Source organism: Carassius gibelio, chromosome B8, assembly GCF_023724105.1.
Source record: "Carassius gibelio isolate Cgi1373 ecotype wild population from Czech Republic chromosome B8, carGib1.2-hapl.c, whole genome shotgun sequence".
In the NCBI taxonomy this organism is placed as follows: Eukaryota; Metazoa; Chordata; class Actinopteri; order Cypriniformes; family Cyprinidae; genus Carassius; species Carassius gibelio.
The window spans coordinates 16,431,843-16,446,244 of NC_068403.1; the positions used below are offsets into that span (position 1 = coordinate 16,431,843).

A 14,402-nucleotide genomic window follows, 5' to 3' on the forward strand; every position below is an offset into this window, starting at 1 on the left:
ATGGCGATATTTGAAAAATGCTAAATATCGGCCGATATATTGGCCTTGGTAATAAAATTAGCATATTATTTTACTGAAAATTTAGCTTTGCCCATTACAGAAATAAATTACATTTTAAAATATATTATAATAAATAAAGTTTATTTTAAACTGTAGTAATATTTCACAATATTACTGTTTTTACTGTACTTTGATTAAATAAATGCAGCTTTGGTGATCGTAAAAATGTCAAAAGAAACAAGAAAAAAAAAGAAACTGACCCCCACATTTTGAATGGTCATTCTTATTCCACTTTTATAATTAATAAACAAATAATAAAAAATCAAATATTAAAATATACCCACCTACTTCACTTTGGTATACAAAATTAACATATAATATAATATATAATATACAAATATTTGTAAAAAATGTATAGTTTGTGTTCTTTGTATTTAGTAAAGAGACATATGTGATGTAGAGATCCTTAATTGGTTATATGAATTTACAAGAGTTCAAAGTAACAATTTTCAATATTAACTAGATGATTGTTAGCATGCCTATTAATAGCATATTGGCTGTTTATTAGTGCTTATAAAGCACATATTCTGTATGACTATATTATACATCCCTAATCCTACCCAAAAACTAAACTTAACAACTACCTTACTAACTATCAATAAGCAGCAAATTAGGAGTTTTTGAGGCAAAAGTTGTAGTTAATGGTTTGTTACTGGTGACAAATGGACCATAAAATAAAGTGTGAGTTCACGTAGAATAAACTTAAATAAACTGAAATAAATAAATAAATAAATAAATGTATTTTTTGGATACAAGAATCTGCTAAAGTGACTATCAAACAGGACACCTGTGGCTCAATACCAATATTTCACCTTATATAAATGGTTAGCAGCTATATATGTGGGAGGTTAGATAATGTATGAGACCATACTAGAGGTCGGTCCCTCTGTTTCTGTGATTAGCCAGTGTAGACAGGCTCTCTCATTAGCTTGGCTTTGGACGAAAATGGAGCAAAATGAAGCTCATTATCACAAAGCGTAACTAATATAGCACAGCAACTCCCCAAACACACATACACACACACCCACACACGCTCAAATGGGAGGCAATAAAACCCCATTCTTTTCCGGCCCAAAACTTTCATTTCACATAAAAGTGACCCTGATCTCAGTCTGGGGTAAGTGGGGGGTGTCTGGACCTGAACAGTGCCAATTACCTATGATGTAATTACCTATGAGAGAGCGCTCGCTGCACTGCCTGTAGGCCCACATGCTTTTCTCTCGCCTCTCCGTCGCTTTAAGGGCCCGGCCTAAGCTTGATTTATGGGTGAGCTGAGGATGGGGCGCCTGCTTTTGAAGTCCATGAATGTGCAATATAAAATACACCTGGACAGAGCCAGGGGCACCCACTGCCTTACACAAGCAGGGGGTGGGGTGGGGTGCGAGAGGAAGGGGGCATGAGGAGAGGAGGGGTCACCAGTGTTTCCTTTCAGGTTGGCTTTTATGGCACCACTTCAAACAATTGCAGGCTCTCTCTCTTTCTCCCTCTGTCCCCACCCTGGTCATTGTACAGAGCCTGTAACTGTGGACTGTAATTGGTCTTTCTTCTCTTTCATGGGCCTGTCTCTCCCGATATATATACCCCCCCATCACTGTTCTCTGAAGTTACATGTAACAAATGTGTCAATTCGCCAGGTGCCAGAAAGACTGAGCTTCTCTACTCGTTCAGAGAGGTGTGGTGTGGGAAGGCCTTAAAGCTAAGATCTGTAAAACATGTTCATATTAAAAATACCCCAACTAGAGCTGGGTGATAAGCAGAAAATTGGTTTAATATGATAAATCCGTGAGTACATACTTCACTTCACTTAAAATACCATGGTACAAGAATATGCCAATTATTCCATACATGGTATTTAATGGGGACCAAAAAGACCACACTGAAAATAACTGAAAAGTTATAAAATAATTTAATATTATATAATATTCTTAATTGTATGTAAATTATATTATATTATATTATATTATATTATATCATATTATATTATATTTAAATCTAAAAATGTTTTAGAAAAAGAAGTTAAAATTAAGAACATTATATAGGTTTATTGTCATAACATTTGTTAAATTATCTAAAATCTTAAAATGTCATATAAAAGAATTAAAATAAATATTATATTATATTTTGTAATAATTTATAAATATAGGGAATGATTTTTAATCATTTAAAACAAAGAGAAGACATAAAATAAAATAATAAAAAATGGTATCTGATATTATTTATTACTAAACCAAACTAAATTAAAGCAAAATAACATTATAACACAGATGGTAGCAGCCTAGGGTGTAGTATTGGTTGGAACATTGGGGGGGGGGGGGAATTGTTTTAGTAGAGTCCCAGGTCATGCTCACTCATAAGGTTTATTTATCTGTTTGTTTACTTTTGTGAAGTGGTCTAAGGCTATTATCGTTGCAAAGTTTACATAGGACATATATATATATTTTTTTTTTTTATGTATTTAAAATTATTTAGGCTTTTACGAGTTATAGCTTGACAATGTTCTATTTCAACATGCCAATCTAACTGATTTTGTTTATTTCTTACTCCTAAACAGTTCAACAGGCTCTTAATGATTTGATCTATGCCATCTTTTGGAATATCTGAAGGCCATGTACCAAAGTTCTTAATCATTACCAGGCCAATAATTACTTTTTTTAATTAATCAATATAACATTTGTTATGAAGGAACAACCGTTTGCACATTTAGAACCAACAGCTACAACACGCCCCAGTTGCAATATAAATCTACAGGGAACAATTTATTCTCTTAGATTATCTAATATAAGTTCTACAACAAGTTAGACTAAATTTTACACAATAAATAAGCCTACAATGAAAAGTAATACATTCGAGTAAATGTGTTCATGAGTAGTTTAAAAATATATATTAACATTTTAATACATGTGCTGGTTCAAGACGTTTTCTCCTCTTTTCAACAGTCTTTTTAACTTATTTGCGTTTTTTAGATATCGATTGACTTTCTCCATAGCATTTAAAGTGGTTGTTTATATAAACAATTTAAATAGATCACATATTTGACCATCATCTTCGCGACTGATAGGAATGGCTCGCGCAACTTTTATTACACTTCTGGAGTTTGCTGGTGAACGCGCGCAGAGTATACGTGATGAGCGCGCCGCTAGTGAACTGCGCTTCAGTTATATTGTGTTGAGAACAAGATATTGAGAATATGTGAAGTTAGCGCTTATAAAAGCACCGAAAGTGCAATTTAAATAATTAATGAATAGCCTGATTCAAGGTTAACTATCGTATAAATATTTGGGGGGTTATATTTGCTAGATTTGGTTATCGTGGGAGTTATATCCCCCCACCAAAAAATAAAGAAAAAAGAATGTCCTTTGACTAAGACATATTCAGACAGAATAATCCCTTAGTTCCAGCCACTGACACACAAATATACACACCTACCACTGAAGTGACAAAAACAAGATCTCGGTGCAGACATTACATCAGTGCTAAAACTTGAAGATGACATAACCTAAATCACACTAGATGAAACACGCAATACACACACTCAGCACACACACGCAGGAATTTATGATGCTAATTCTGCCATCTGGTTTGTGAACATACTTTACTAGGGGCTCGACCGCACTGTTTGGTGTGCAGCCAGTCGACGTGCAGATTCCACATGTGCGTGAGCTTCAGCGAGACAAACTGTTTGACAATTTGGGTGAAGACTTACAGAGGAATCTGTATACACATATGCAGAACTTTGAAGTTTAGATAAACACAGAGAGAAAAAGAATACACAAAAACATCATGCTCATGCACATGCATAAACTCACGCAGATTGAGCAACAGGTATCTTCCCTGGCAGGAGATCAGCCATTTTGTAGCTAAACCTCAAAGGAGTGACTCACTGCCATCACATGGCATGGCACAAGCTATTTCAGACCATGCCTTGATTTTTTTTCTTCTGTTATTAGCTGGCCAAGGGGCGGATACACGAGACGGGCATATGTACGAGCCCTTCTCCAGCATTCAATGCCCTTCAGTACATCATCTGCACACTAAAATCTGATAGCTGTGCTCCACAACAAAACTACGTGCAAACTTGAGCGAATCTTAAACAGCAACTTGAGAAGAGCAGAAGTTGGGAGTACTTCATTAGGCATGATTAAGCAAAACTACGGACGTTCCCTAATTTGGAGTGACTGAACTGAGGTGGAAATTATTAGGGAGCGAGGCAGGGAAGACAAATGGATGGGATGAGATCTATTTTAAGCCTGCTTCGTGGGGTCTTACCTCTTTGAAGTTAACCTTGGGCCCTGCTCTCTTCCGCTTGCTGCCCTTTCCAGCAGAGCCACTGAAGTGAATCCATTTTGCAACCTGCGGATGAGGAGGCAGAGGAGGGTGGGAGAGAGAGAAAGAGAGAGAGAGAGAGAGAGAGATAAAGTCAGAAGGTGAGATAGACAAAGACATCGTAAAATACCTGCCGCAACAAATTCGCCTCAGCAGTGAAATAGTTAAACATGATGCATTACAAATAAGCTCAATTCAACAGTTGAAGGACGTCATTCAAACATCAGAGAAACAGATACAACGACTGAAAGACACTACATACAAAACATCAGGGTAAAGTCCTTCACTTCTCACAAAACCAAAAATCCACCTTCTAACTGTGTGATTTCCTCTCTTAGCCACTGAGTGATGCTCCAGGTACAAGAAACAGCGAATACTACCCGCAATTACACAACGAAAACATGCAAACATGCTCTCAAAGCAGAAGATCCACAGTCGTTGTAAAAGTTACTAATGAAGCATATGAAGTGCTAAAGGTAATACAGTAAAGAACTATCAATCTGCAAAGGAAGTAAGATACAAACAGGTGTTCAATGGAAGCTTTAAGAGTTAGAAAAGTGCTTTACCTCTTCCTTGACTTCTTGCACCACTGGAGTCCGTAACCATTCTGAGCAGGAGTCCCTCAGCCACTGAACAAGAGGAAGAGATCAGCAGAATGTTGAGTGGAGAGAGAGAGAGAGAGAGAGAGAGAGAGAGAGAATCACTTGTTCCTTGATGGGAACTAACCACTCGAAACACGAAGCTGTGTGACCAGGATAAAACCGAGGACAAAATCCCCTCATTAAGTTGAAATGGAGGAGTTCTCCTCTAAAGATCCTCGCTCGCGACTCCTGCGAGATCTTCTGCACACTCGCGCTGCACTTAACCTTATTAAAGCTCGCACTGTTGGCGCACTGAATACCTTCCCTCACTGAGAGAGGGAGGAAAGAGAAAGGAGGGGAGCGAGTGAGAAAAGGAGGATGCAGAGAGATGAGGTGTGCGTGTGGGGGAGCAGACGGCAGTAGCAGCAGTAAAAGGTCTGGGAGCGGAGCTTCATTGTAATCAACAGCGTTCACTCCCCGTGCAGCCAGAGGAGGGGCCGCTTGTCTCTTTCTCTCCGTTACACACACACACACACTTCTCTCGGGGCCGCTCCTTCCAGAGGCCATGTCTCTTTAAAACAGATGAGCCGTGTGTGCGTATAGGTGTGTAAACACAAAGGCAGGTATAGAAGGATCTTACAAACAGGCTGACACAGCCTCTCGCAAGTAATAAGAAATGTGGGAGATAAGAGGAGAGAAAACAGACCTAATGATGTCACCTATCCATTTCAAAAACATCATGTGATGGTATCAGGTATTAGTACATTCATATACCATGGTACATCAAAGTTCCTTTAAATGATAATTTGGTTTAATAATAAAACAAAAAGACATTTTTACACCTCTTCTTGAGAAAATGTGTGAATGCTGTGATTGGTCACCAAGGCGTTGCTATGTGATCGATCGGTTGCTAGAGGGTTATTTACTGGTTCAGGTGTAAAGAGCCCGCATCCTCCAGTCTTGTTCAGACAGGCAGCAAAAATCTGATCTTTCTGTCTATCAGTCCTAAAGCATAGTAGTTTTGTCATTTGAAGGAGGGTCATCATAGTTTTGATTTAGTTTTATTGATTGTTAGTTATTAGATTGTTATGATTGTTAGTTTTATGTATATTTTATTTCATTTTGTGTGTGTTCTTTTTTATTTTTATTTTTATTTCTTTTTTTCTTTAGTTTTTTGCTTCCAAAAGTTTTTTGCTTCCAAAGGTAGTGGGAAAATTATATAATTGAAATACTGGCATTAAATATGAATCTTATCAAATCTGATTTTTATTTTTTCATTATTATTTTTTTTTACATATTCTATAATAACAATTTAATCAGGATAATAAATTAAATTGTTTCCAATAATAATAGTTTTTATCTTTATCTCTGCAAACAAACAAACAAAAAAAAAAACTATGAAATGTCAGTCAAAAAACAAAACAAAACAATTTTATTAACTGCAAGGGAAAGATATTCTGGTTCCAAAAATATGGCTCAGGATTATATTTAAATGCAAGTCAATTACTTCTTCCATTCGTTTTATTGTCTGCCAAGCAAAAACTTTAATTCAGGTTGCTTAGAGAAGTAGCACACCTCTCCTCAACAAAGTGATTCTTTATGTGCGTGCATGACTTTATTAGCCGCTTTAAGAGTTAAATGAATGTATTTTTGTTACCCCAGGGAGAAGAGAAAGTAAGTCTGCATGTCTATGTATGTGTGTTTTTTGACTCTCGTGCACTTTCGGGAAAGGAGAGTGGGCAGAGCAGAATTTGACTCTCGGGCTGCAAACTGCCATTGTTAACTTGGATACCACACATAGCAGTTTTACGGCCCAGATTGTCTGGTTCATTCCCGGCACAGCCAGGCCTTTGTGCGCCTGCAAGACACTGCAATCAGCCCCCTCTTACTGCCAAACTCGTAAAATACGCACACAAACACATTCGCAAACTCCCATCTCAAACATGCTGATTCTATATACGGTAAATGTATTATTTCTGTATTAGTATGTCTGTATGAGCTCCTAAACACAGCACACTCAGAACTAAATTGGTCTTGAACAGTTAACAGTAGGATGTTGGCCTTGTGTTGGCAGCACAACAGCGACAGCTGCTTTTTCCTATGACAGATGTGCTAAATGCTCTCACAGCTCTGTCTGAACTATCATCTGTTAAATGATCAGATCCTTCCTACTTTCTTAACACACACTCCTGGTGCTTGATACGATTCATTGATGAACAAAAAATATTTTATCTTTGTAATTATTCATCGTACTATAGGCTGAGCTTGTTTGTTTTCAGTTGTGTTTATGCATTCTTCACACAACGAAATGCAAACTACTGATTGTACATAAATTACTACACATTAAATCAGAATATTCCCATTGCTGACTAAAATGATGATTCAAAATTTCTAATTTCCATTAAAATTTTAGATACAAAGCAACACATCAGCTGATTCTTGACAGCATGTCAACAAATAACACAAAGAAATGGTTTGCAGATTATGTTTTACACTGATTGGCGACAACAAAAAATAAATTAATGTTTAGACAGCATTTGGGGAGACATGGGATTTCATTAGCTGTTGCTCATTGCTACTCTTTTGCCAGCGGGTTCACCACTCAAAAGATTGATATCTTTTTCTTAAGAATGGAAGCTGGCCGGGACTATATTTTGTGTTCTAGTTGAATTTAAGCTTACACACAGACACACACTCAAAATGTAAAATGTGGACAGAAATGCACACTCACACACTCTCTAACCCGTCCCTCAGATGCATACACGTTCCTCTTCTGAGTGCTAAAATAACTGGACATGAACTTGCTCCTGATCGCTAACGTGGCAGTGGATTTGGCATTTAAGTGAATGCCACCTATGCTGTGTTCCAAAACCTAGCATTTTTACAGAGGCAGTATATTAAGAGAACTGTACCAACATGCAGATGGATACAAAGGTCCAGTGGACAACTTATACAGTCTCTTAAAAAGATCAGAATTCACACACAGTTATTTACTCAAGTCATTTTTAAGTCTATAGAATTGCGCTGTTAGCTTAGCAACTTGCTAACATCAAACTGTATTGAAATCAATTGCAAGTCAAGTCTTCTGAGAGGAGTACTTGTAGGCTGCTATGTACTTTCCATATCTGTCCAATGAGATCTAGGATGCTGCCTAAGAAGAAGACATCCTATGTAGGCAACAGGGTGCCTGCTAGGCTTTGGAACAGAGCTCTAGTTGTCAAAAACCAGCTTTAATTTGCCTCTGAGAATCCAAATGTCTTGAACCACAGCTATTGCCATACAGCCGAACCCCAGCTAATGACCTGAAAGCTGCTTTGCTTTTCTCTTCAAAAGGTACATGTCAGGATTGGGATTTGGTAGGCTGCTCTGAGCATATCCTTTCAGCATCAACCCACAGCGAGAGTCAAGGGAGGTCATGAGATTCAGATTGTCCCAGGCTCAAACTCACCTCAAAGTGCAGATATAGCGACTTATTATGCTCGCGCAAATGTTTGCTGTCTTAAAAATAGCACAATGGAAAAAGAAAAAAAAAAAAGCTCAGTTCCCATCTCATCCCTCCCTTTTGTATGTGTGTGTGTATTTGGCTGATTGTTTATTGTGGGGTTCGACTATTTCCTGCCATTATTTATTTAGATGAACGTTTGAGAAGAACACATTTTTAAAGTCAAAGCGATGGCTTCAAACAAGGATTTTATTCAAAAGTAAAACTGTTCCAGTGCTGATTTTGGCAGCCACGTGTCATTAGATCCAATGGCGGCGTCAATGAAAATGGCACCACACAACAGTCTAGCTGGCGAATTAGTGTAAATCAAAACTGAGACAAACTGTGCTGGAAGGGAGGGAGACAAATATTTCAATGCATTTTTTTGAGACTTAGACTCAGGATGGATGTACGGAGAGGCTTGTGTGGTTTTGTGGTCTTCGCTAGTTATTATAAAACACACAATTCTTAACGTAAAAAAAGAACTTCTTCATTCAACAGATTAGATTCCCCACACACAGCCTCCACAGTATTCACTGGAAACATGATATCTTCGCAAGTGAATCCCCTTTGAAACTGTAAAATGATTACTAAATCCTACATTAAACAGAAAAAAACCCCCACAGATTTATGGTTTCATACTAGTCACCGAATTGTTCAAGAGCCCAGTTTAGAAATGCTGGAGAGTTTAAATGGATCTTAAAGCAGGAGGGAAGCTGCATCATTCATGCCATGTGTCAGTCCAGGAGAGATACATGCATGTGCTCTATGTTCTATTGCTCAAGAGGAAATGGATTAAAAATGGTTTTACATTATGGGTGACAGGCATGAGAGGTAGCACCAATACATCTTTTACATGTTGTGTAACAAGCCTGCTTTTATTCGTTTTGCATAATCATAGAGTATTTAATCTGGACTGAATAAGCAAACATCTAAAAATAAATCTTGGCTTTCTTCTTCTTACCTCTGGCATTTCAGGTGTATCTAACCAGTCTGAAAAGATGGCTTCAAGTGTGATGCTTCGACTGAAAGAGAAATGTGATACATTCAGTAACTGAAAGAGACCAAGGACCTTGACTTTGGCTTTAACTCCTTACTTGTCACGAATCATGAAATCGGTAAATTCCTTCGAAATTAAAAGCAATCTTAACAAGAAATCTACATGCAATGTAAGTAGCTGGGTTGGTCAAAAAAACATTTTTTTTAAATTTTGCCACCCTTTCAATTGATGTGTTGGCACTTGAATTAAACTGGCCACATGCCACAGGATGTTAAACTAGAATGACATGAAAAGGAATTACTAAATTGCAATTCAAAAATAGAATATACGGTTTGAAACAAAACACAAATAATTTTATTATTTTAAATTAATATTGATTTCTTAATATATTTATCTATAAACTGATTTTTCCAGAATAAATAGCAATAAGTATATACAATTCCCAAATTTAAGCATCAAAATAAATTTTTACTTTTCTGCCACACAATGCCAAGATAAAAAATATCTCAAAATTATAAAATGTTATAGTAAAAAAAATATAATAATTCTATAAAACTTATAGAAGGTGTCATTGCTATAATTATCATTAAAACTACACCGTAGTAGTAATATGAATTTCTTTAAATTGTATTTCATTGTAATTTGACTTTTTTAACCCCTTAACTGTCACCCCCATTTTAGACGAGAAAGTGCATCCACACTTAAATTGTAAAAAATCATGAACAAATGAATTTTGTAAAATGATTTGAAGAACCATTTTCAAGGTAATGCAATATCTGATTTTAAAATGGTTATCACAGGATGAATATTATGGTTTTAAGATTTCAAATATATAATTTGTTATGATTACTAAAACATGAACATGAAAAGCATGAACAGGTAACGAAAAAATACTTTTTGTGACTATGGTCAGAACTCCTGTTATGATATAGATTTCTGAGGTCAACTCTTGTCATTAATCTATTGCTCTTCCTAAATAATTTGTAACAAAAAACAGAGGTTAAACTGAAATACCAATTAAAATCCAGTTAGATGCCTCATTCGAAATTCAACAGGGTTTGAACTGCAATTTTCAAATAAACTCTGAATGGAGCATAATCCTTATGACAATATAGTAACGATTTGCTTTTCTTTTCTCCTCTCAAAGTATTTTTTCCTCCGGCTGTAATTGAAGTCATTCACCACTCCAAATCAATCTTGTTAACGTGCAAAAGTGCAGACACGCACACACACACACACACACGCACACACACACGCACACACACACACACACACACACAAACACAAAGCACATATAATCAACTAATGGACTGTCTCTGACAGGAACAGTGTGTCTCCAACACTTGTGGCCCTTTGATACAACAGTTGAGCACATTCAGGTGACGACAAAGGAAAGGATGGACATTTCTATCTCAGCAATGACGAGGGAAAAGCCCTGAATGTCAGAGCAAATCACTATAACAGCACTGCTGTGTTGTTGCAGAATAAAAGCAAGGCTCATTCTACAAGCAAATACTTAAATGCATGCTGACATTGATTTAATGAAGTATAAATGCTAATCAAAATAACTTGTAAAGACTGTAAGAATGTAAAAACTGGTTATGATCAGTCAAAAAAAGTCAATATATAGTAATAGTAAAAAAAATAAAAATAGTACAAGGGTAGTTTCTCATTCCCATGGTCAGATCAAAATCACTAAATCTAGCATAGTTTAAAGCTGCAGTCGGTAACTTTTGATGCTCTAGCGGTTAATAAACAGAACTGCTTTCGTCTTGCGGAAGAACATCGTAGCCGGAACTACTTCTCTCTGTTTATGTCTATGAAGAATCACAAAGGTACTGGGTTACTCCGCCGCGGTACCCCCGAAGCAATCTAAAGTAGTTCGAATATAAACACTTATTATAGGTGTACCCTAGTGATTCAGGACAAGCTAAAAACATGGTTTGGAAAATGGATTCATGGTGTACTCGCTTATTATATACATTTTTCTACATTTTGAACACAAACAAAGTTACGGACCGCAGCTCTGATTGGTTGTTTCTTAAGGGGAGTGATGTATTTCTGCAAATGGCAATAGGACCACTGGGAGGAGCCAGAGGAGCTTGATTTTTTTCACGGATTAAGGCGTGGTCACTAGACTTTAAACGTCCAAACTTATTTTGAACGCCGCTGAGAATATGGGCGGGAGCAAGATAAAACGGTCTCTCCTCAATTATTACAACATGGATTAATATATGCTTGTACTGTGTCTCTTGCGACAGCGTCGAAAGCATCTTATATTGTACTCTCTGTATCTCTCTCTATATAAATATATACACCCTAAGCAATCCAAAATTATAAAACGTCCTCATTCAAATGTACTCATCTGTTCCTGTTTCCTGTTGACACTACAAACCATGCAGCTTATATATATATATATATATATATATATATATATATATATATATATATATATAATCTTTTAAATATGTATTATATAAAATAGGATGCTGCTCTACAGCTAAAGTTATATAGCGCTTCCTTCATTTTTGAATTTCCGTACAGAGAGGTCATGCAGTGGCGTATCGATCTTCTCCTGGTCCCACATCTTCACGTGATGCGAATTCGCAGGTCAGAGTTCACCAAACTTGAACTTTGGAACGCAGCGAAATGCGAAATTGTTCGCATAAGCTTGCGTTTCCGGTCTGACGCATTCACATGTGTATGAATGGAAGTCAATGGAGAGAAAAGTGCAGTGTGACCACCCCATTATCTGTCTCATATTCTACTGTCAGGACATAATGACAGGTTTAACAAATATGTAAAAAATATATTTTTACAAAAGTTACCTACTGCAGCTTTAAATAAAAAAAAAATTATATTCAGCAACTTTATACTGTAAAAATTATCTCACAAACTTTAAACAAAACAAAGATAACTAAAGTATGTTTTACAAGAAAATACTATTTCAATCTTTTTTATTTAATGCGTTACTTACAATTTCTTTGTGATTAACTCACATCATTAACACATCCCTTCACACTGGTGTTTTTGCCCTCAGCATTTAGACAAGCTCGTATAACCCCACTACTTAAGAAACCCACCCTTAACCCATCACTTTTAGAGAACTACAGACTGGCTTCACTCCTTCCATTGCAAAAGCACTTGAACGAGCTGTGTTCAACCAAGTCTCTGCCTTTCACACACAGAACAACCTCCTTGACAGCAACCAGTCTGCAATGCTCTCAGTTGGCAATGGCAAGAATTAAAAATCTTCAAAACTTATCTTGCTGGATCTGTCCGCTGCTTTTGACATGGTTAACCACCAAACCCTCCTGTTAACCCTATTGGCAAATGGTATCTAAGAAACTGCACTCCAGTGGTTTGAGACTTACCTCTAGAGATAGATCCTTCAAGGTATTTTGGAGAGGTGAGGTGTCCAAATTGCAACATCTAACTACTGGGGTGCCTCAGGGCTCAGTTTTTCGACCACTTCTCTTTTCTATCAACATGGCATCACTAGGTTTTGTCATTCAGAAACATGGCTTTTTTATCACTACTATGCTGATGACACTCAACTCTACCTCTCATTCCATCCTGATGATCCGACGATAGCTATTCGCATCTCAGCTTGTCTAACAGTTTTTTCTTGCTGAATGAAGAACCATTACCTTCATCTCAACCTTGCCAAGACAGAACTGCTTGTGGTTCCATCATTTCATCACAATATCACCATCCAGTTAAGCACATCAACCATAACTCCTTCAAAAATAGCCAGAAACCTTGGAGCTATGATTGATGATCAGCTGATTTTCTCAGACCACATTGTTAAAACTGCCCAGTCCTGCAGATTTGCTTTATTCAACATCAAGAAGATCAGGTCCTATCTTTTGGAACATGCTTCACAACTCTTTGTTCAAGCCCTTGTTCTGTCCAAGCTGGACTAATGCAATGCAATGCTGGCATTTCTTCCTGCCAGTTCTATCATACCTTTACATTTAATCCAGAACGCGGCAGCAAGATAAATTTTTAATGAGCCAAAAAGTACCCTCTAACTCTAGCACTCTCTATTCTAATTTTATTCTTTAAAAAAAAAATTGTCCCTTTTAGACTTGTCCCTTTTAGCACTCTATTAATTTATTGAACTGCCTGTTCTATTTGTTTTGTTTTTATTACATACTGTAATTAAAAAAACTTGCTGCGTTAAAAAAATCTGCGTTAAGCTAACAGACTTGTTATAGCATGAGCCTCTGCTTAATGACTAAATGTAAATGTTAATGTAAATGTAATTATATGTTAAATTTGCTAGCCATCTCTGAGTATTTTTTCCACCAAATTTATTGTAACTTTAGTAAAATCTTGGTAATTTTTTAATGAAATTCTGAACTACTATTATATACACCCTTATCATGGAAACTTCTTTTCCATTAAGGTGCTGTGAGTGGTTTTCAACTAGGGTGTTTTGGGTGGTTACTACTGTAGGTGGTTGTTTACTGCCCTGAGCCCACCACCAAGCCTATGATACTATATTTTGGTCTGTAAAGTACATAGCTCAGGTTACTCTTTAAAGGGTGAGCTCACCCAAAAATGAAAATTAGCTTGTGTTTTACTCATCCTCAAGGATTCGTCTGAAAGAAGAAAGTCATATACACCTAGGATGCTTTGAGGGTGAGTAACACAGTAAATTTTCATTTTTGGGTGAACTAACCCTTTAATGCAAGGTTATGGGATTTAATTTTCCGTTTTTAAGTCCAGAAAAGGAAAACTTTACTAATTTCCAAAAGGACAAAAATGAACAAGGTAAAGTACAGATATCCAAACTAAATCAGGTACACGTTAACAGAAGCTGCTATGGACTTCCTTAACTGGGAGGTGGTGTAGGAGGAACGGTTTGCTATGGAAGCATTGATTAGTCTTTGATCTGACACAAGGAGGCCCATCTGTGATTGTTTCACCACATCAATCTGCTGTTCCAGCG

At 36.8% G+C, this 14,402-nt stretch overlaps 1 protein-coding gene across 4 annotated transcripts in view; it reads right to left on the minus strand.

Annotated features, from left to right (window-relative positions):
- aopep (aminopeptidase O (putative)) overlaps positions 1 to 14,402 on the minus strand; it is a 75,929-nt gene that overhangs the window by 37,610 nt on the left and 23,917 nt on the right. For all 4 annotated transcript variants that reach the window (XM_052563518.1, XM_052563517.1, XM_052563515.1 and 1 more), the window contains 3 exons: positions 9,410 to 9,470; positions 4,950 to 5,012; positions 4,327 to 4,410 (listed from right to left, as the gene is read on the minus strand). In XM_052563518.1, coding sequence (XP_052419478.1) covers positions 4,327 to 4,410; positions 4,950 to 5,012; positions 9,410 to 9,470 — 208 coding nt within the window. The remainder of the gene's footprint in view (positions 1 to 4,326; positions 4,411 to 4,949; positions 5,013 to 9,409; positions 9,471 to 14,402) is intronic.